At 42.3% G+C, this 24,052-nt stretch overlaps 1 protein-coding gene across 1 annotated transcript in view; it reads right to left on the reverse strand.

Moving 5' to 3' along the window:
• Positions 1–20,879, reverse strand: part of GTPBP6 (GTP binding protein 6) — a 43,117-nt gene extending 22,238 nt beyond the window's left edge. The window contains exons 1-4 of the mRNA XM_089693522.1: positions 20,505–20,879; positions 12,359–12,496; positions 8,989–9,059; positions 1,857–1,987 (exon numbers count right to left, since the gene is read on the reverse strand). Coding sequence (XP_089549648.1) covers positions 1,857–1,987; positions 8,989–9,059; positions 12,359–12,496; positions 20,505–20,877 — 713 coding nt within the window. The 5' untranslated portion in view covers positions 20,878–20,879. The remainder of the gene's footprint in view (positions 1–1,856; positions 1,988–8,988; positions 9,060–12,358; positions 12,497–20,504) is intronic.
• Between the last annotated feature and the right edge of the window lie 3,173 nt (positions 20,880–24,052).

Below are 24,052 nucleotides of genomic sequence, written 5' to 3' on the forward strand. Positions count from 1 at the left end.
CCTGTTTACATGTGATCAGCTGTGATTGGACAGCGCACCGCTGATCGCCGCGCGCTCCCGGAGCTGCGCACGCGCAGTGAGAATGGGAGGACGTCATATGACGTCCTCCCAGAACGAGAGAACCACCTTGCGCCCGTCATTGGACTATATGGCGGGCGGTGGTTAACCCATCAGCAGGATCGGTATCTGCTCCTTTGTGCAAGGAGGAACAGGATGAGCACTGCCAGAGCCGTACAAATGACCTCCACCAGGCCACTGGTGTATATGTCTCTGATCAAACAATCAGAAACAGATTTCATGAGGGTGGCCTGAGGGCCCGATCTCCTCTAGCGGGCCCTGTGCTCACTGCCCAGTACCATGAAGGTGCCCCTTTCAGAGATGAGAGCATGTTCACCCTGAACATAAATAATATTATTGTAACACTCTCCAACCTTTCTGCAAAAAAAAAAAAAAAAAGAAAAAAAAAAAAAAAGCACCCTGCTGAAGGCAATAAATTCAAATTTTGATTCATCAGTCCAGAGCACCTGCTGCCATTTTTCTGCACCCCAGTTCTTATGCTTTCCTACATAGTTGATTCCCTTGGCCTTGTCTCCACATCAGAGGTATGTCTTTTTTTGCTGCAATTGTTCCATGAAGACCACTTCTGGCCAGACTTCTCTGGACAGTAGATGGGTGTACCTGGTCCCTTTGGTTTCCAGACAGTTCTGTGCTGATGCTAGATATCTTCCAATGTCGAAAGGAAACAAACAGAACATATCTTTCATCTGCTGAAATAAGTTTCTGTAGTCAACTACTGTGTCTACGATGCTCAAACTTGCCTTTTGCCTGTCTTGAAACTTCATTCTACTTTGAAATGTTTGCCTAGGAAAAGGCCTTGCTGATGCTGTTTAACTAGTGTCTTATTGCTGTGCTCACCATGGTGCATGACATGAGTGTTTTCACAAACTCACCTTAATAGCACAGTTTAGCTACATGTCTGATGTTTACATATTAATTAAAATAATGTTTTGCATCTATGGGCTGTATTTGTTTATTGGGTAGGGGGATTTTAACTTTGTTATTTTATTACATTTTACATAGTGTAGTGTGAGGTGCTTCGTGTTTTACTTTCACTTTTAGATTTGCAGTTACTGAAATTTTGCTATGTCTCATGAGATTACAGTAATAGCAGCCATTCTCAGCGTTTGCAGAAATGCTTCAATCCTCATTAGGAGAAGCGATCTACACTGCTTTATAAACAGGCACTCGGGGAAGAGCAGTCTACCTTAAGAATGCTGGCGATTCACTGCTGTTTACTAAATGGAAGCTTGCTTTATCTGCACCAGTAATAGACTTAAAGAGCCAGATCTCAGATGGAGTCAAGTGCAGCAAAGATGAGTATAAGTGGGTGGGAGGTAGGCTTTCAAGAGACCTAAATGGGCAAAGTGACAGTCTCTGAGGAACATGCTGGGGCCGTTTTCCAATAAACTATATCTTTATCTTGGTGCTTTGACCAGATTGAAATTCAGACGGTTCAGCAGGGACTGGATGAATTACAATACACAAATGGACAAGCTGGTTGTACACAAATTGATCTACAAATCAACTTGTGTACAATCAGCCTGTCGGGATTTCCGGAATGATCAGTGCCACTGGCTATAGCCAGCAACACTGATCATTGTATTCTTTAGGCAGGGAAGGCTTCCTGCCAGCAGAATACAATAGTTCAGCGGGAGGATTCCCTCATTTATATTGAATGTGTGGATGGGGGAATTGGCTCATTTTTTTTGATTCAACCCATAGGTTGAATGAAAAAAAATGAATCGTTTATAGGCTGTCTTAATACCAATTGTAAATCAAAAGTTGTGATCTTCTACCTTAGTAATGGAAGTTCAGCCAGTGCAATCTGTAGCTTAGCTTCTTTTGTGCGGGCATTGTATTGGAAAATCTTAAGGACCACTGTGTATCTGTCAAAAACTTTCACTCCCCACGCTGCTTCCAGTTCATTCTGCAAGTGAACATACAGTAAAATGAAAGAACAACTGAGGTTCATTAAGGCTGGCCATAGACGGGCCGTTTATCGGCCAAATCGTGTGCCGATAAACAGAAAATCGGTTGTTGCTGCCATGGATGCTGCCACCAATGCTTACGAAAAATGCCCATATTTCATGGATTTTTCAGCATGACCGATAAAAAGAAACGAGAAGATCCACGAAAACCGGCCAACGGCATTGCCCCACTGTGTAAATATCGGCCGATTTTTCATTCGGACGAAAATTCGGCAGATGAACGACCCATCTATGGCCTGCATAAAAGAATCTAACACATTTTCCAAGTTTGTTTTACATTGTTACAAGTGTTTATATTCATGTTTACATTAGTAGATAAGATATGTGCACAAAAATAAGCTGAGGAGAGACATCAGGTGCACAAAATCACCTCATCCTTTAAGTTGCCCGTGTAGGCAGACAGCCAAAACTAGGCAAATGATGATTGGTAAGGAGGTTGCCCATTACATTAAACAAACAAAAAGGGAAGTTTGGTAGAAGAGATAGGCTTGGTGTTTACTGGACTGCTTCAATTTCTGAATATTCCAATTACCTGGTATGCAGACTTCACAAAAGATAACCACTGCCTATGACCTTTTCCATTATATTATGCGCAGGTAAAATAATTGAGACTTGTAACAGGTTTACTTTAAATTCTAAACAGGATTTTTGTATCCACCATAAAATCCTTTTCTTGCAGTTGATTGGAAGTCTTAAACCTTCAGGTTATACTACAGCCTACAGGGGGATTAGACACTGGGAAAAAAAAAGTTGGGGTATAATCCTACTACCAACATTTCTCAGTTTTGTAGCAAAGCAGTACCAAGAGTATAAACATAAAACAGGCAGGAACTGTGTCCCTCAATGAACTCAAAGAAAAGAATTTTACAGTGTGTGCAAAATCCTATTTTCTTTCTCATTGATCAAGGTACACAGGAAATTCTAACCCTTCAGGACAGAAAATTGTCCAACTAAAGGGTGGGCAACACAGCAAACAACTGCTACCAGGCTCAACATAAACAGTAGAGGAGCCTGAAGGATTCAACATCCAAAGCTGGCATCAGATGATAGAGAAATGTCCATCTGGTAGAAAAGTGTGAACAGAAGACAAGGTGGCAGCAAATCTGGGAAACAGAGGCTTAATGCTGAAAAGCCCAAGGAGGCGATCACTGTCCTAGTAAAGAGAACTCTAAAGCAGTATTAAACCCAAAAGCAAACATTGAATATATTGCAGTTTATAAGTATAGTATGAGTATAAAGTGTGAGCTGGAGTTTGGCTACAATTTGTTATTGTATTCAAATCTGCTAATACTTTTAAATCCCCCCCCCCCCCCCCCACAACTGACAATGCTGCTGTCTGCTGTGTCTATTCCTCCAGAGTGGAGTGTTATTGGCCAGATCACCAGTTGAAAACAAAGAAACAGTCTAAAAAATGAAAACTGATGCACCCACCACACCTAATGATTGGTAAGCTGCAATGTAATACATTTTTGGTTTTGGGTTGAATACAGCTTTAACTTGAGAAGGGGAAACCTTTACAACCTGAACGATGGTCTGCTTGAGCCACCTAAAGATAGTGGAAGAGGTAGCCAGCGTGCCCTTCCTGGGACTATCCAAAATGATAAAAGGTGAATCAGCCTTTCTGAAGGAAGCCATGGCTTAAAGATATCATAACCATCAGTGGGCGCACTACAAACTGTCCATGACTTACTAGACACACCTAGTGCAGCATGTCTAGAATCAGCACTGTGGTAAGCAATGTACAAACAATAAACAGATATTTCATAGCACACCAAAAATAGTACAGGAAAACTTCAGATCGTTTTGCTATTTATGGCAAGTATACTGAAAGCAATTTTGTTTGCAACATTTACATATTCATTAAAAATGAACATCACAGTGTAGTGTGCTAGTTCTATGCAGCTCTTTTAGTTACTTGTTAGAGGATATCTTCAGATAATATCTCTATTTGGGGACTATAGTTCCTGACCAGAAGTTCTCCTGTACTTTAAAAGTATTTAGGTGTGCTAAGAAATATCTATTTATGGTTTGGGTAATCTCTCTTCTTAGGTCCTTTACAGCAGTTGTATGTCTTTGTTACGAACAGAAGAGCAGACACCCTGGCATTCACACAGGGAGGTATGGCATCAATAGTTGCCAGACAGAGTAGGCCAGATAACCTGTTATTTCTGATTTCTCCTTACTAAAACATCTAAATGAAGGGACATAAAAGAAAATAACTTGAAAACAACCGACCAGATACCCTTATGGTAGTGGTTCTCAACCTTCCTAATGCAGCGACCCTTTAATACAGTTCCTCATGTTGTGGTGACCCCCAACCAACCACAAAATTATTTTTGTTGCTACTTCATATCTGTAATTTTGCAGTGGGAGGAGTAGTGCCACATCATTGGTGTCAGTGGGAGTAGTGCTACATCACTGATGTCAGTGGGAGGAGTAGTGTCCCATTATTATTATCAGTGGGAGGAATAGTGCCCCATCACTGGTGTCGGGTGGGGAGGAGGAATAGCGCCCCATCATTGGTGTCAGTGGGAGGAATGGTGCCCCATCATTGGTATTTGTGACACCAATGATGGGACTCTATTCCTCCCACTGACACCAATGATACTTACCTTGCTGACCCCTGCTCCAGCCTGGGCTCGCTCCCTCCCTCTCCCATCTACAGCCAGCATACCTTGCTGCAGCAGCACCATCTGCACGGTACAGACACTTACCAGTCAGCTGTCTTCCTTCTCCGACCGCTCCCTCACTCGATCTTTGCGCTGCCGCTCGGCTCCTCATCTCCAAGCTCCACCTCCTCGCCGGTCATTGGCCGCCTGTGTGCCTCTCCTGAGCTACAGTTCCAGCGGCCAATCACCGGTGAGAAGGCGGAGCTGTTAAGTGATCCCAGGTGTGTGGCCAGATGACAGGGGCGGCATGTCATCCCACCCACACATCGCGGTCCAGGGAAATGTGGGCGTATCTGCATGTGGGCGGACCCGCCTGAAGACTGATAGAGGAGCGGTGTTTCGGATCCTAAGACCATTGGAAATATGTGTTTTCCGATGGTCTTAGGCAACCCCTGTGAAAGGGTTGTTCGACCCCCAAAGGGGTAGCGACCCCCAGGTTTTGAACTGCTGCCTTATGGAGTTCCTTGGGCTAAAATGTTTTCCTAGGGATCTGCACCTTTAAATAAGACCTGCCTTTCGCAGACTGGATATTGTAGCTGTCAGTCTGCCACACCATCTAACGCTGGAACTCTTTAAGGCTCTAAAATGACACTAAACATCCATATTCTTCAAAAATATTCCAAACACATCCACTACTTAATGGCCCTGTAAGTTACTTTTGATAAAATAGTTTGTGTTTTTTTTGACTCCTTGTAATATCCTCAGAGAGCTCCTGAACCTCTCCTTTTCATTCTCACTGGTTGCTGAAGGCAAACCCTCCCCATTTCCAGCACCTCTAGCCCTTCTCTGACCGCTCTCTCTGCATGCAGACTCTACGGCACAGCCAGCAAGGATCCACTGCCTTCTTGTCATCCAATTCCTGGACTGGACCTTGTACATGCAGGTATTCAGCTTGTGGCTTTGTTCTTTCCAGTAGTAGCAATCTGCATAACAGGGAGGATGCGATTGGTCGCTTGGCTTTCTCCTCCACAAGAGCCTCCAGCCTGCTTGGGACAGTTTTCTCTGCACATTGATCAGCCAATTACATTCTGCACCTGGACCTCTAAATCATAATGCATTGTGGACCGAGTTGAGCTGACACCCCAGAGTACTTCTAGCTACACCGACAGTTGCCCCTGCATCCAGCTGCCTTCTCCCATGGCCAGTCTTGACTCAAAGCCCTGAACAGCTGTATATGTGGACTGGACCTTCTCTTACAGGTGTGAATTATTTCTTAATTTTCTCTTAAATGAGAATGCACAAGCGTCCTCTTTCATGAGAGTGCACTCCCATCCTATACACGGCCACTGGCTATAGAGAAGCAGGGTCACTTCTTAAAGGGACACTGCTAGCCCTCAGTAAACACTTCCACCAGCTCTTAACCACTTGCCCTCCAGAGGATTTACCCCCCCGCCCTTCCTGACCAGACCATTATTTGCGTTACTTTTTTTGCACCCAAATGAAATTTATGTCTTTTTTTTTTCCCCACGAATTGAGTTTTCTTTCGGTGGTATTTGATCATCTGTGCGGGTTTTATTTTTTGCGCTATAAAAAAAAAAAAAAAGACTGACAATTTTGAGAAAAAAAAATATTTTTGACTTTTTGCTATTAAACATGTCCAGTAAAAGAATTTAAAAAAAAAAAATCAAATTTCGTCATAAAATTTAGGCCAAAATGTATTCTGCTACATGTCTTTGCTAAAAAAAAAATCCCAATACATGTAAATTCATTGGTTTACATGAAAGTTATAGCGTTTACAAATGGCGATATATATATACTGGGATTTTTATTTTTACTAGTAATGGCAGTGATCAGTGACTTATAGGGGGACTGCGGCGGGTATTCTGACACTGGGGGAACTGACTTGGTGTCACTGACATCCCCAGTGACATCAATACAGTGATCAGGGTTAATAAAAAGTACTGACACTGTACTATGGCACTGAGCAGGAAGGGGTTAACATGTGGTGCAATCAAAGGGTTAACTGTGTGCCGTTTTACATACTGGGCTGTGTGTTTGTGCTTCACTGTAAGCACACTGCATTGCATGGCCATGCAAAGCAGTGTGCAGGAGCTAACGGGAGAGAACTGTTTTGTTTACAAACAGTTCCCCCTCCCGTCGGATAGGCTCGGCAATCACCGGGCACCGGCTGGGACCCGGTGATGGACAGCTGAGGCCACGAATGGCGGTGCAGGTAGGGCTCGCGCACGCCCCCTACCCGGAGATGCAAAATCTCGTGTATATATACACGTGATTTTGAGCACCTGTGCCACCCTGTAGTAGTACTTCTGCTATAGGGCAGACGGGAAGCGGTTAAACTCAGAAAAGAAGAGGGATTGAAGTCACCTACCAGGCACAAATATTAACTCTGCAGGGTGCCCAAACTTTTGCAGACGCCATTTTTTTTGTTTTCTGTTATTTTGAAAGTGTAAATGATAGAAATAAAATCTAACTTTTGTTGACATATTATACGAATGTCTAATCTGTAATTTGATGCCTTTTGGAGATTTTTCCATCTTTCCTTGGCTTCTTTATGCACGTTAATACAAATTTTTAGCTGGGGTGCCCAAACTTTTGATCCCCACTGTATATATGTATCCCAGGGAGGTGTCTTGGAATAATTTCGCTCTTCTGACATGCTGCTTGCTTAATTTTTTTTTTTGAGCTGCACACTCCTCCGACTAAAATGGTGGGTGCCTGTTAGGGCTCATACAACGGTTTACCAAGTTCAAAATTTCAGTAAATAATACACTAAAGTTTTTGAGGGCACACAAATGCAATATGCTTAGATTGTAAGCTCCGGAGGAGCAGGGCCCTCCTAACCCTCTTGTATTGAACTGTATTGTCTCCCTTTATATTGTAAAGCGCTGAGCAAACTGTTGGCGCTATATAAATCCTGTATAATAATATAGGACTCGCTTTATAGATAAAATATCAAAGATGAGGTTGTGCAAATGGATACCCAACATGTCAAGCCTTAAAATCGCATGCGCCAATGACTGTGACAAACTTTGGTACTTAAATTTCCACAGGCAAAGCGTTAATAGCCCCTGTTATGGGGTCATGAGATTAAAGTTAACCCTGAATTATTGCTCTCACTCCAGCGTGAGCGAGGATATGTAACATATGGGTGTCCTCAGAATTTTTTTTATTGGGGGAGGGAGGGTTATTTTTTTTTTTTTTTTCACTACATAGGGGACCAAAATACCAGGAATGCACAACTGCTTCCACTTGACATCCAGGTTTTGTGTACAAAACCCACTCAGACAGGTAGAGGCTGAGCAACAATATTTTGTCATACTCCCAGGTTGGGGGGGCAGACCTGAACCACAGAAGAAAATCCCATGTAAAAAAAAAAAAGGGAGGGAACCCCCCATAAAAACCTCATCCAGAATACCTGGAGGGACCACCTGACCAAAGTCAACCAGCTTAGGAAAAAAAACAAACAAAAACACAAAAAAACCTTGACGATCTTTCCAGTTTAAAAACACACAATGAAAAACTGAGTACGAGGAAGGTAGGAGGTGCTTTTAATGATTTAGACCTTAGATTGTAAGCTCCTTGAGGGCAGGGACTGATGTGAATGTACAATATATATGTAAATCACTGCGTAAATTGTGGGTGCTATATAAAGATCTGTAATATGAAAAATGAGGGCGCTCCTAGTGCCTGGCCTAAATGATCTACTCACCAAGTGAGCCTTCAAAAGGCAGAGGAAATTCCAGTGACACCAGGCCATGAAATCTCTCCACAGCTAACTTAACCAATACATTGTATAAAGTGCCTACACTGAGCCCAGGGCATGAGAGTATTTTCCAGGCTCAACCCCTCTTTGTACAGTCCAGTGGTGTCAAGTTGTGATACAGTCTAAAAGCCAGGCTCTGGAACATTGCACCAGATAGCTGCCAGTCGGTGAATAAAACCAGCAGCAGCAATTTTATATAGGTGGATCTCGATTGAAGAAAAAAAGTAGCTAGAAAAACTTCAAAGACTAGCCTTGACATGAACAAAAGCTAAAAAGCCAAGTCCATCCCACTAGGACACTAGCACAAAACTGAGGCATGCTGGTAAATCGGGGTTATATCCTAGGCTGGCCTACAGTTTCCAATTCTCCTGTAGGCAGTAGTATAACCTAAAATGTATTAAACTTCATCTCTCTCAATGGGTGAAAACTCAGCTACTGAAACATTCTGAGACACATTTGTAGGATTTAACAATAGTTATTCATGTATGGATTTATTTAAAAATTGCAAATTACATCATTCTAAGCATTTCATATATTGCAGCTTTACCTCACTCAAAGCAGATAGTCTTTCAACGTTCACAAAAACTGCAGTAATCTGAGGAAGTCCTTTAATCTTTTCTATAAAAAAAAAAAAAACCAAACACAAACAGGAGTTACAAGTTTGATTACTAAACTCTAATTCCAGAAATTCAGCAATTTTGTGAAAAGTGCAGGCATACATTGAGTTAATTCCAAAGAGGTGCATATCACCTGCACTTATCTCTATTATTTACAATAGGTATCGAAAATAGTCCCACCCACTTTAAAATAATCACATTGTGTTTCTTTGCAGCTAGAAATGAAGACCGTTTTTGTTTTGAAAAAAAAAAAAAAAAATAGTGCAGCGCTAAACAACACTAGATTAATCTATAAAATTACCTTATGAGTGAAAAATCATCAATACCTGACACAAAAAAAACAGGAATTGGAACGCTGGAGCTAGTGCTTGGATTATACAACGCTGTCTATAATACATGCATCTGTATTTTAGCCCTCTGGTGAATGCATAAGGGTGGAGGATGGTACATTTATGATATATGGATTGATGTTGAATTTGAACATTGATATAGAATAGTAACTGCAAGTGATTTTTTGAACATATTCTATTTGCGCTCATTTTTTGTATCTCATGTATTGATGATTTTTCACTCATAAACGTAATTTAATCTAGTGCTATATAGTGCGTCACTATTCTTTTTCCTGTTCGATTTTAGAAGGTTAGTGTGTCACCTTTTTGGTGCTAGAAGCTATTTCTTAGAAGTGCTCACTTATATTTCTTCCCTACAGTTTTTGTTTTATCCAGCTGTATGTGCAAATTACAGCAATCAAGTAAAAGATAGAACACCAACTTGTCAGAAAAAAAAAAAAAAATTCAAAAACAATCCCAAATTGGAAAAAGGTACACCCCCTTGTGTCAGTATTTTGTTGAACCACCTTTTTTTTAATTCCAGCCTTTAGTCTGTTGGGATAAGTCGCTACTAACTTTGCACATCTAGACTTTGCAATATTTGCCCACTCTTTGCAAAACTGCTCAAGTTAAGTTAAATTTGATTATGACCGTTTGTGGACTGCAGTCTTCAAGTCATTCCACAGATTTTCAATGGGGTTTAAGTCTGGGCTCTGACTAGGCCATGCAAGGACATTCACCTTTTTCTCCTTCAACCACTGTGTGGTCATTTTTGCTGTGTGCTTTGGGTCATTGTCATGTTGGAATCTAAACCTTCTTCCCATTGACAACTTTTTGGCAGAGGGCAGCAGAGTTTCTTTAAGTATTTGATGGTATTTTGCCCCATCCATCCTGACAAGTGCTCCAGTCCCTGCTGCAGAGAAACACCGGTTTGTTTTTTGTGATATTGTTGTCACATGCACACAATGGCCACTCTGTCAAATTCCTGCAATTGCTTCAGAGCCTCTTGGTAGACTCTCTGACCAGTTTCCTCCTAGCTCTTTCATCCAGTTTGAAGCTTCTTGATCCAGGGAGGGTCTGTGTTGTACCAAATACCTTCCACTTCTTAATAGACTTCATTGTGCTTCCAGGCATTGATAAAGCCTGTGCATTTTGCTCTGCACCAAGCAATATGGCCAATTCACCTTGCAGAATGATACTTTTCTAAAAGTTGCAACATTACCTCAAAGCTATATAATTTAGAAACACTAAATTCGGCTTTCCGCGAATGTCTTTTCTCTCAATACAGCAAACATGACAGTAGCTGGTCTATTTTTAGGTGAATGTATTTAGTGCCATGACCGATTAGATCCAAATATACTGCAAAAAAGCATACAGTGGATACAAAAATTCTACACACCCGTTATAATGCCAGGTTTCTGTGATGTAAAAAAATGACACAAAGATAAATAATTTCAGAACTTTTTCCACCTTTAATGTGATGTATAAACTGTACAACTCAATTGAAAAACAAACTGAAATCTTTTAGGGGGGGGACACGCATATGTGTGCACACCCTCTTATAACTGTGGATGTAGCCATGTTCAGAATTAAGCCATCACATTCAAAATCATGTTAAATAGGAGTCAGTACACACCTGCCATCATTTAAAGTGCCTCTGATTAACCCCAAATAAAGTTCAGCTGTTCTAGTAGGCCTTTCCTGACATTTTCTTAGTCACATCCTACAGCAAAAGCCATGGTCCGCAGAGAGCTTACAAGGCATCAGAGGGATCTCATTGTTAAAAGGTATCAGTCAGGAGAAGAGTACAAAAGAATATCCAAGGCATTAGATATACCATGGAACACAGTGAAGACAGTCATCATCAAGTGGAGAAAATATGGCACAGCAGTGATGAAAAGACGAGAGGAAAACTGGTCTGGGAGGCTGCCAAGAGGCATACAGCAACATTAAAGAAGCTGCAGGAATATCTGGCAAATACTGGCTGTGTAGTACATGTGACAACAATCTCCCGAATTCTTCATATGTCTGGGTTATGGTGTAGAGTGGCAAGACGGAAGCCTTTTCTTACGAAGAAAAACATCCAAGCCCGACTACATTTGCAAAAACACATCTGAAGTCTCCCAAAAGCATGTGGGGAAATGTGTTATGGTCTGATGAAACCAAAGGTTGAACGTTTTGGCCATAATTCCAAAAGATACGTTTGGCACAAAAACAACATTGCACATCACCAAAAGAACATCATACCCACAGTGAAGCATGGTGGTGGCAGCATCATGCTTTGGGCTGTTTTTCTTCAGCTGGAACTGGGGCCTTAGTCAAGGTAGAGGGAATTATGAACAGTTCCAAATACCAGTCAATATTGGCACAAAACCTTCAGGCTTCTGCTAGAAAGCTAAACATGAAGAGGAACTTTATTTTTCAGCATGACAGCGACCCAAAGCATACATCCAAATCAACAAAGGAATGGCTTCACCAGAAGATGATGAAAGTTTGGGAATGGCCCAGCCAGAGCCCAGACCTGAATCCGATCAAAAATCTGTGGGGTGATCTGAAGAGGGCTGTGCACAGGAGATGCCTTCGCAATCTGACAGATTTGGAGTGTTTTTGCAAGGAAAAGTGGGCCAATATTGCCCAAGCCAAGATGTGCCATGCTGATAAGACTCATACCCAAAAAGACTGAGTGGTGTAATAAAATCAAGAGATGCTTCAACAAAGTATTAGTTTAAGGGTGTGCACACTTATGCAACCATATTTTCGTTTTTTATTTTTACTTCCCTCCACCTAAAAGATTTCAGTTTGTTGCTCAACTGAGATGTACAGTTTATAGGTCACATTAAAAGATGGAAAAAGTTCTGAAATGATTTATCTTTGTCTCATTTTTTTACATCACAGAAACCTAACTTTTTAACAGGAGCATGCAGACTTTTTATATCCACTGTAAGTGTAAACAACATTTTCAATATATTACCTGTAAGAGTCTGAAAGTTCCCCTTTCCAAAAATGTATTTCTGATCAGGTGATTTTGTAGACATGATTAGCTTATCCACAACTATCCAGTTAGGAATGCTGTGTACTAGAGTCACTGCTTCAGCGACTAAAAGTTCAGCTGGAAAAAAAGACAAGGCCATTAGTAAAGACAGTGGGGGGGCATTTACTAAACCTGCATGGCACATAGACTGGTGCAGCTCTGCGTAGAAACCAATCAGCTTCCAGGTTTTTTTTTAGTCAAAGCTTAACTGAACAAGCTGAAGTTAGAATCTGTCTACCATGCACAGCTGCACCAGATTCTGAGTGGACCAGTTTTAGTAAATCTACCTCACTATGTAAATGGTATTCTATTCTGCAATTCCACATTGGATTCTAAAGCTAACATTTATCATAAACACCAGCACTTATGAATCAAATAAAAATTCTCATTCAAGTAAAGATTAGCAGACTCAATCTGAAACGGACAGCCTTACCAGCAAAAGGCAAAAATCGAGTTGCTAAACCTTCTGAAAGTGATGCTTAGCATGGAAACAGGTTTGTGACTGACATTGTTAGCTTCTGCCAGAAAATGTCAGCCAGGAGACCAACACTGCTATTCACAACAGATCACAAAATCTGCGCTGCTGTTTGTAAATACACAGCTCTGGGTATCTTTTATTATTACCACTTGCCCTCTAGAGGATTTATCCCCCTTTTCTGACCAGGCCATTTTTTGCATTACGGCACTGTTACTTTAACTGACAATTGCGCGGTCATGCAATGCTGCACCCAAATCAAATTTATGTTCTTTTTCTCCCCCACAAATTGAGCTATCTTTTGGTGGTATTTCATCACCTGTGTGATTTTTATTTTTTGCGCTATAAGAAAAAAAACCCTATATTTTTTACTTTTTGCTATTAAAAACATGTCCAGTAAAAAATTTTTAAAATCTAATTTTGTCATAAAATTTATGCTAAAATGTATTCTGCTACATCTTTGCTAAAAAAAAAAATCCCAATTTGTGTAAATGAATTGGTTTACGTGAAAGTTATAGTGCTTACAAACGGCGGTATATATACTGGGATTTTATTTTTTTAGGTTTTATTTTTACTAGTGGTGGCAATCAGCGACTTATAGTGGGACTGAAGCGGATATTCTGACACTGGGGGGAACTGACTTGGTGTCACTGACATCCCCAGTGACACCAATACAGTGATCAGTTTAACATGAGGGGCAATCAAAGGGTTACCTGTGTGCAGGGAGTGTTTTACTAGGTGGCGGTGTCAGTGTGCTGCACTGTAAATCACACTGCTCTGGATGGCTGTGCTGGGCCCGAGCTGACCGCTAGGAGAACTGTTTGTAAACAAAACAGTTCTCCTCCTCATCGGAGATCTTCAGAAATCACCGGGCGCCGGTGAGTAATTACCGGCCAGGACCCGGTGACTGACAGCGAATAGCAGCTCAGGAAGGGCACGCATGCCCCCTACCCGGAAATGCAAAATCACGTGTATATATATTAGTATAGTGTTTCTGCTACAGGGCGGTCAGGAAGCGGTTGAGAACAGGCAGCACTGCATGACTGTGTTTACACACCTTCCAGACAGGGCTCATTCACACCAAGCAGAGATGTAATTTTTTCTGCATGCGTTTTGCAAGGGCACAACAAAATCAATTGTTCTTTATGTGTCCTGTTCACACCACAACACCAGTATCACATTCAGATTTTTTCTGAGCAGGAATCTGCAAGGTATATAAAACTCATTGAAGTGTGCATGAAAACTGATGTCTGTGCAAGTAAAATCTGCGTATCAGTTTTCATGCACATATGATGTGAACAAGCCCTTACTATTATGAATGGGCAAACACTGCTGTCTGCTCATTCACAATAGTAAATGATTACTCTGTGCTGTGGGGTTGTGTCAGCTATCTGCAGTTGCTTGTAAACATACACGGATTACACACACCCGCAGCACTGTACGATCGTTTACTGTCACGAATGAACAAACAACGTTGCTTGTCCAAGTCAGCTTAAAGAGGGGATGTAGGATCAGTGCTGGCTGTACCTCCACCCACAGGATTGCCCATAAAGTGGGCTTCAGAATGGAGTGAGAGAGTGGCAGATGACTGACAGTCATCCCCCCAATCACCAAAATGTGTTGCATTCTGTGAAAACAATGTAAGGAATTTGTCAAAAGAAGAGAGAACAAAAAGGGGCAGTCGCCTATCCAGACTTTCTTCAATGTACCCTCAATGTTAAACCTGAAACTATTAACCCCTGCAGTGCCAGAAATCCAGTACTATGAAGGGGATCCATCATCAATGGAGAGAAGATAATTACAGGAATCATCAGGCAGCAGGGTGTAGGACCCACTTCATTGCAGCTGTTAAAATGAAACTTCCGAATAGAACAAATGGGAACAAAAAGGTTTATTCAGGAAAGAATGGGCCAGACTTTTCCTTCACTGTATTAGGCTTCATTCACACCTATGCATTTTACTGCAAAGGACATGCTTGTTCATAGATTTAGTCCCCATTCACAACTGAGCGTTCTGTAGCTCAAAGCTTCAAAACACTCAGGCAAATCTATAGAAATCAATATTACTCTATGGAGATGGTTCCACTCCAAGTCACCTAATAAAAAAAAAAAAAAAAAAAAAAAAGAAGGTTTTGGCGCTACTTTTGTAGCTCCATTCATGCAGATCGATGCATTTTTTGTGCATTTCCATAGAAACACATGGAAACGCGCGACCAAGAGTGTTTTTCTGGCATGGCAACAACTGATGTCACAGATGAAACTTTTCTCTCTTCTCGAATACAAAAATCACCAGAACTCAAAAGGCCAGAAACCGCCTGACCAAATTGTGCACAAACATTTGCATACGTGCATAAAAACACAAGACAAAATTTACAAAATTGCTACACACATGTGAATGGAGCCTTAAATGGTAGCACATCAACATGTGTTTTTACACATTGTGAGAATGCAGTTCTCCTGCGCTTTCACCGATTCCGTGGAAATTGGGAGTACCTAAAAACAGAGGTGTGAAAGTAGGCTCACACAGAGTGGGTAAAATAGTATTGAATGCGTCACCATTTTTCCATGCATACAAAGAAACCAAAACAAGTAAGTTCAGAAATTAGGTTATGTGCAATAAAATGGAATGACACAGGGAAACATTATTGCACACAGTAACTGAAATTTATTTAATACCTCCTGTTCAAGTCAGGTAATTGGCTGGGCCATTCTGGTAGCTTTATTTTATTTCTTTAAAGCCAATTGAATTTCCTCGGCTTTGTGTTTGGGATCATTGTCTTGCTGAAATATCCACCCTCATTTCATCATCATCCTGGTAGATGACAGATTTTTATCAAGAATATCTTGGTACATTCCATTAATCCTTCCTTCAATCATATGAAGTTGCCAGTACCATATGCTGAAAAACAGCCCCACACCATGATGTTCCCACCTCCAAACCTCACTGTTGGTATGGTGTTTTTGGGGTGATGTGCAGTGCCATTTGACCTCCAAACATGGTGTGTATTATGGCATCCAAACAGTTCAATTTTGGTCTCATCTGACCAGACAATATCCTCCCAGTATTTCACAAGCTTGTCTAAATGTTGTGCTGCAAATTTTAAAAGCGCTTCAACATGGTTTTTCTTTAGCAATGGAGTCTTGCGTGGTGAGCGTGCATACAGGTTATGGCAGTTGAGTGCATTACCTATCGTTTTCTTTGAAACAATTGTACCTGCTAATTCCAGATCTTTCTGAAGCTCTACACCAGTGGTCCTTGGCTCTTGGACAACTCTTCTAATTATTTTCACTCCCGTCAAGTCTTGCAGGGAGCACCTGGTCGTGGTCGGCTTATAGTGAAATGATGTTCTTTCCACTTCCGGTTCATGGCCCCAACAGTGCTCACTGGAACATTCAGACGTTTAGATATCCTTCTGTTACCAATGCCATCAGTATGTTTTGCATTAATAAGGTTGCGAAGGTCTTCAGAGAGCTCTTTGCTTTTACCCATCATGAGATTTTTATTGTGTGACACCTTGGTAATGAGACACCTTTTTTATAGGCCATCAGTTAAGACAACCAGCTGATATTAATTTGCACTGGCAAGGAGCAGGATTGCTAATTACTGATGGTTTTCAGCTGGTGTCTTGGCTTTCCATACCTTTTAGCACCTCCCTTTCTTCATGTGTTCAATACTTTTTTCCTGTGTCATTCCATTTTATTACAGATAACTTAATTTCTTAATTTGTTTTGGTTTCTTTGTATGTATGGATTGCATGGGTCGTTACCGACGTGGTGAAAATGTCATGTCAATAGCACCTTTAGAAATATATTTACCTAGAAAAATGGTGACATGTTCATTACTTATTTTACAGCGTGTGTACTAAAGTATTGGGATGCCGGCCTTTACACACACATGAACTTTAATGGCATCCCAGTCTTAGTCTGTAGGATTCAATATTGAGTTGGCCCACCCTTTGCAGCTATAACAGCTTCAACTCTTCTGGGAAGGCTGTCCACAAGATTTAGAGTGGTGTCTATGGGAAGTCTGACCATTCTTCAAGAAGCACATTTGTGAGGTCAGCACTCATGTCAGAAGAGAAGGCCTGGCTCGCAGTCTCTGCTCTAATTCATCCCAAATGTGTTCTATCAGGTTGAGGTCAGGCCAGTCAAGTTCCTCCACCCCAAACCCGCTCATGCATGTCTTTTGGACCTTGCTTTGTGCACTGGTGCGCAGTCAGGTTGGCACAGGAAGGGGCCATCCCCAAACTGTTCCAACAAAGTTAGGAGCATAAATTTTTCCAAAATATCTTGGTATGCTGACACCTTAGGAGTTCCCTTCCCTGGAACTAAGGGGCCAAGCCCAACCCCTGAAAAGCAATCCCCCCCTCCACCGAACATTATCCTTGGCACAATGCAATCAGGCAAGTACTGTTCTGGCAACTGCCAGACACAGCCATCGAATTGCCAGAGAAGCATGATTTGTTGTGCTAATCTGAAGGCCACACCTAGTTTGGAGGTCTTTAGCTATTGACTCTGCAGACAGTTGGCAACGTTTGTGCCAAAAGTTGCACTGGCCCCACTCTGTCATTTTACATGGTCTACCACTTTGTGGCTAAGTTGCTGTTTTTCCCAGTTGCTTCCACTTTGTTACAATATCACCAGCAGTTAGTTGCAGGGTGTGGCAATCTATCACAGTACCACACTTGAATTCAGAGCTCCTGAGAGTGACCCATTCTTTCACAAATGTTTATAGAAGCAGTTTGCATGCCTAGGTGCTTGATTTTATACACCTGTGGCCATGGAGGTGATTGGAGAACCTGAATCCAATGATTTGGTGGGGTGTCCCATTACTTTTGGCAATATAGTGTACATATATAAATTATATATATGTACACCCTAGTAAAACACTCCCTACAAACAGTTAACCCTTTGATCACCCCTCACATTAACCCCTTTCTGCCCAGTGTCAGTGCTTTTTTTTTTAGCACTGATCACTGTATTGGTGTCACTGGGGTTGTCAATGACACCAATTTAGTTCCCCCCCCAGTGTCATAATGCCTGCCGCAGTCCCGCTAAAAGACGCTGATCTCTGCCATTACTAGTAGGAAAAAAAAATCCCAGTATCTATACCGCCATTTGTAAATACTATAACTTTCACGTAAACCAATTAATTTACACATATTGGGATTTTTTTTTTTTTTTTAGCAGACATGTAGCAGAAAACATTTTGGCCTAAATTTATAACAAAATTTGATTTAAATTTTTTTACTGGACATGTGTAATAGCAAAAAGTCAAAAATATTGTTTTTTTTCTCAAAATTGTTGGGTTTTTTTTGCTAATAGCGCAAAAAATAAAAACGCATAGGTGATCAAATACCACCGAAAGAAAGCTCAATACGTGGAAAAAAAAAAAAAGGAGAAATTTAATCTGGGTTCGGTGTTGCATGACCGCGCAATTGTTAGTTAAAGTAACGCAGTGCCGTAACGTAAAAAATGGCCTGGTCAGGAAGGGGGGTAAATCCTCTGGAGAGCAAGTGGTTAAAGAGGGCAAAATTATCTATCTGCAATCACTGATCCTTTAAAGACAAAGAGAAGTGTGCATTTTGTGCTTTGCACACTCCTGGCCTCTGGAGAGTACATATACCTGAACTCCGCTTCACTTACTAATGACCCCTGTCCTCCACCCTTCTGACCCTATGTACACTGCCCTAAAAAATGCTTGCTGTATCCTCTGCCCTATTGACCTCCCATCTGACATTTTTTACTGAAGGTTACATATCCCTGAACTCTGCTTCACTTACTACTGACCCCAGTCCTCCACCCTTCTGACCCTCTGTACACTGCCCTGCAAACTAATAGCCTCTGTACACTGCCCTGCAAACTAATAGCCTCTGTACACTGCCCTGCAAACTAATAGCCTCTGTACACTGCCCTGCAAACTAATAGCCTCTGTACACTGCCCTGCAAACTAATAGCCTCTGTACACTGCCCTGCAAACTAATAGCCTCTGTACACTGCCCTGCAAACTAATAGGCTCTGTACACTGCCCTGCAAACTAATAGCCTCTGTACACTGCCCTACAAACTAATAGCCTCTGTACACTGCCCTGCAAACTAATAGCCTCTGTACACTGCCCTGCAAACTAATAGCCTCTGTACACTGCCCTGCAAACTAATAGCCTCTGTACACTGCCCTGCAAACTAATAGCCTCTGTACACTGCCCTACAAACTAATAGCCTCTGTACACTGCCCTACAAACTAATAGCCTCTGTACACTGCCCTGCAAACTAATAGCCTCTGTACACTGCCCTGCAAACTAATAGCCTCTGTACACTGCCCTACAAACTAATAGCCTCTGTACACTGCCCTACAAACTAATAGCCTCTGTACACTGCCCTGCAAACTAATAGCCTCTGTACACTGCCCTGCAAACTAATAGCCTCTGTACACTGCCCTGCAAACTAATAGCCTCTGTACACTGCCCTACAAACTGCTTGCCTTATCCTCTCCCCTGTTGACCCCTGTACACTGCCCTGCTGACCTCCCATCCTCTGCCCCCCTGACATTTTTTACTGAAGGTTACATATCCCTGAACTCTGCTTCACTTACTACTGACCCCAGTCCTCCACCCTTCTGACCATCTTTACACTGCCCTGCAAATTAATAGCTTCTGTTCACTGCCCTACAAACTGCTTGCCTTATCCGCTGCCCTGTTAACCCCTGTACACTGCCCTGCTGATCTCCCATCCTCTGCCCCCCTGACATTTTTTACTGAAGGTTACATATCCCTGAACTCTGCTTCACTTACTACTGACCCCAGTCCTCCACACTTCTGACCCTCTGTACACTGCCCTGCAAAATGCTTGCCTTATCCTCTGCCCTGCTGACCTCCCATCCTTTGCCCCGACATTTTTACTGCACCCCAACATTAAGCTAGATCCAGCCCTGGTTGAGATGCTGATGCAAGCAGGAGAGAAGGAACACGTTGGGTGAGCACATTGCTGGACCCTGGGACAGGTGAGAGTGTGTTTCTTAAGTCAGCAGCTATTTTTTGTAACCGCTGACTAAAATGACTGGAACTCCGCTTTAAAAGTTGCATCGACTTCAAAGGAGTTCATACACTACTTTGGTCAGACGTTCATGCAACTTGAGGAACATAGCCTTCAATTTTAACCCTCAAAAGTTGCACGAAAGTCACACCTGAATGTTTTACATGCAACAGCAGGTCCAACTTTGGGTCTGGACAAGTCACATCCTGGTTCCAAAGTCGCACAAGTGTGAATGGAGTCTTAAAGAAATCAGATGGTATGACATATGGCCAACTTTAGATGTAAACCACCACCAGCATTGCATATTTGACATGCTTTTTAGGCAGGTTACCGCTGAACTGTACTAGAACACATCCTAATGGAATCCTGCATGCTGCATCTTTGCTGCGCTGTCATCAAAACACATATCCCATATTAGTCAATGGTCGTGCACCTAAAACAGGAAATGGCATTAACACACTGCACAGATGGGAGGCAGCCCCTCTCTGTGATCACACTGGGTGTAGCCCCTCCTGTCCTAGGTGACAGAGAAGCCCTGCTCCTCTCCTCACAGCCCCCAATGTCCCCATTATCATCATTACCAGTGGTGTCATGCGGTTTCTTAGCCCCCCATTTAACATTTGGATGTACAATGAAAATCTTCTGCGCCCCATGGAGGGCGGGCGTCGGAGAAACCAGAAGCTCCTCCAAATCCTCGTCCTCTTCATCAGAGTCCCCGTAATTCCCTCCATCCCAGCCCCCCGTTGACCAAGACTTCCTGCTCGGCGTTCCCCTCCACAATGTGCGGAGCCCCAAGGCGTACAGCCGCTCAGGACCGAGGAACGACACCACGTGACCACCATACCGACAGCTGCCCGGGACCAATGTGACCCTCCGCACCACGTAACATCCCCTCACTACTCCCAGCAACCGGCGGAGGAACATTGTACACAAGCCCCGGCTCCATGTGATCATGTGACTTGCCAGTGAGAACACGTGCTGAGGGGGCGGGAACTCTAGTCACGTGTCACTACACTGAGGGAGGTGGCATGTGGTTGATAAGACGCGATAAAATACCTCAGTGTATAGTACTAGTGCGATAGAACCAGCGAGAACGCACAGGGGTGACCTCTATAGGAGTTATTGTGTGTTCATGGTCGATTCTATATCCAGCAATCAGATCTTAGCCTTCTTTACTTACCATCCAGAGGATTTACCCCGTCCTGACTAGGCCATTTTTTTGTGTTACTTTGACAATTATGCGGTCATGCAACGCTGCACCCATATTAAAATTTATGTCCTTTTTTTCTCAAAAATTGATCTTTCCTTCAATGGCATTTGATCACCTCTGTGGTTTTTATTTTTTACGCTATAAACAAAAAAAAAACAAAAAATTTGAAAAGAATCTTTTTGACTTTTTACATGTCCAGTAAAAACATTTAAAAATCAAATTTTGTCATAAATTTAGGCCAAAATGTATTCTGCAACATGTCTTTACTAAAAAAAAATCCCAATACATGTAAATGAATTGGTTGATGTGAAAGTTATACTGTTTACAAATGGCGGTATAGATACTGGAATTTTTTTTTCTTTATAATATTATGAGTGATCAGTTACCTATTGCAGGACTGCGGTGGGCATTCTGACACTGGGGGGAGCTAACTGCCACTGACATACCGAGTGACATTACAGTGATCGGTGCTAATAAAAGGCACTGAGCAGGAAGGGATTAACATGGGGCAATCAAAGAGTTAACTGTGTGCTGTTTTACTATGTTGTCTGTGTGTGCTTTACTAAGTAAGCATGCTGCTTTGTATTGCTCTGCAATACAAAGCAGCATGCTGGAGCTGACGGGGGAGATCTGTATTGTTTACATACAGACATCTCCACTGTTAGTGTTCCTCGGCAATCGCCAGATGTCAGCGGGGAATCTTCAGCCAGGACCCGGTGATCGACAGCTGTAGCTGCCAATGGCGGCACGGGTAGGGCGGTGCGCACCCCCCTATTTAGAAATACAAACTCACGTGTTTGTGTGTGTGTGTGATTTTGCGCAGCCCTGCCACCCTGTAGCAGTACTGCTATAGGGCAGTCAGGAAGTGGTTAAAATGTTCTCTAGGGGCTTCTTAGCTATATGTTGCAAGCAACCTGTTCCTTACAACATATGGAAACAGGAACAATAAAATAAATGTTTCAGAAAGGTGTGAATCATTGGTATCCCATGCAAGGGATTCCTGAAATAAAGTAGAACTAAAGGCAAAAGTTGTGAATGGTCCCGTAGTCTTCTGGGATGTGTGATGGGGGGAAGCACAAATTCCACTTCCAATCACCTAGGCAATCGCAGCAGCAGTTCTTGCCAAAATTAGGTATTTGCTCTCCAAAGGTGCCAATACCTCATGGGGAAAGGGGGACCAGTATTTAAAGTAGAACTTTCCCTTTTGGGTGGAACTCCACTTTAAGTACTCAAGCCCTTTACTCAGTACTTTGTTGCAGCACCTTGAATTACACCCGGGAGTCTTTTTGGGTAAGACACGACAAGCTTTGTACACCTGTGTTGAGGGATTTTCTGCTATACTTCTTTGTAAATCCTCTCAAGTTCAGTCAGGTAGGAAGGAGACAGTCAGTGGACAGCCATTTTCAGGTCTGTCCAGAGTTGAAGTTCAATAGGGTTCAAGTCAGGGCTCTGGCTGGACCACTCTAGGACATTCACAGAGTTGTCCCTAAGTCACTCCTATGTTGTCTTGGCTGTGTGCTTAGGATCGTTGTTATGTTGGAAGGTGAACCTTCAGCCCAGTCTGGCGTCCTGGGTGCTGTGGAACAGGGTCTCATTGAGGATATCTCTCTACTTTGCTACATTCAGCTTTCCCTCAACCCTGACCAGTCTACTAGTCCCTGCTGCTGAAAAACACAGCATGATGCTGCCACTACCATGCTTCACCATGATGGCACTGGGCAATTGTTTGAGGTCAAACAGTTCAACTTTGGTTTCATCAGACCAGAGAATCTTGTTCCTCACAATCTAAGAGTCCTTCAGGTGCTTTTTTGCAAACTCCAAGTGGGCTTTCATGTGTTTTGCACTGAGGAGGAGCTTTCGTCTACCTACTCTGCCTTAAAGCCCAGATCGATGGAGGGCTGCAGTGATGGTTGTCCTTATGGAACTTTGTCTCATCTCCACACAGGATCTCTGGAGCTCAGTCAGAGTAACCATTGGGTTCTTGGTCACCTCTCCTACTAAAACTCTTCTCCAATTGCTCAGTTTGGCCAGGCGACCAGCTCTTGGAAGAGTTCTGGTTGTGCCAAACTTCTTCCATTTGAGAATTACGGAGGCCAATGTGCTATTTGGAACCTTCAGTGCAGCATTTTTCCTAGCCTTCCCCAGATCTGTGCCTTGCAATAATCATGTCTCTGATCTCTGTAGGTAGGTCCTTTGACCTCATGGGTTTTGCTCTAATACAATATGCATTGTCAGCTGTGAGGCCTTTTATAGAGAGTTGTTTGCCTTTGTAAATTATGTCCAATCAATTTAATTTACCACAAGTGGGCTCCAATCAAGCAATCAGCAACGATCAAGAGAAATGGGAGGCACCTGGGCTAAATTTCAAGTGTTGTTGCAAAGGGTCTGAATACTTAGGATAGCTTCACACCTATGCAGTTTGCGTTTGACTCGTTTCTGCTTTGTGTTTTTGCACCTGCGCTTTTGACATGTTTGTACTGCAATTGTGATGCATTTTTTTTTTAAAGTTTTCTTGTTGCTAGGCAGATTTAAAATGCAAAATGCATAAAAAAATGTAGCAAAAACGCACTACATGCTTTTCTGCAGCGTTTCCATTGAAGTCTATAGAACCCAAAACTTAATTTTTTGCATTCAAAAAAGTCCCTGACCCTTTCCAAAAAACGCACTGGGTAAAAACGCGGAGAAGTGAACATGTCCCATAGGAAATCATGTTAAATGGATTGTAGCATTTTCTGCAAAATGCTGCAGAAAACACTTAGATGTGAACCTAGGGTAATACCAATGTGATATTTCAGATTTTCCTTTTCCATAAATTCGCAGACATTTCTAAAATTCTGTTTTCATTTCTTTGTCATTATGGGGTACTGAGTGTAGATTAATGATTAACCTCCCTGGCAGTATTCTTGAGTGTAGCTCGGG

The sequence above is a fragment of the Staurois parvus genome, unplaced genomic scaffold (assembly GCF_062004578.1).
Source record: "Staurois parvus isolate SC_StPar_1 unplaced genomic scaffold, SC_StPar_1.0 ptg000634l, whole genome shotgun sequence".
Lineage (NCBI taxonomy): Eukaryota > Metazoa > Chordata > Amphibia > Anura > Ranidae > Staurois > Staurois parvus.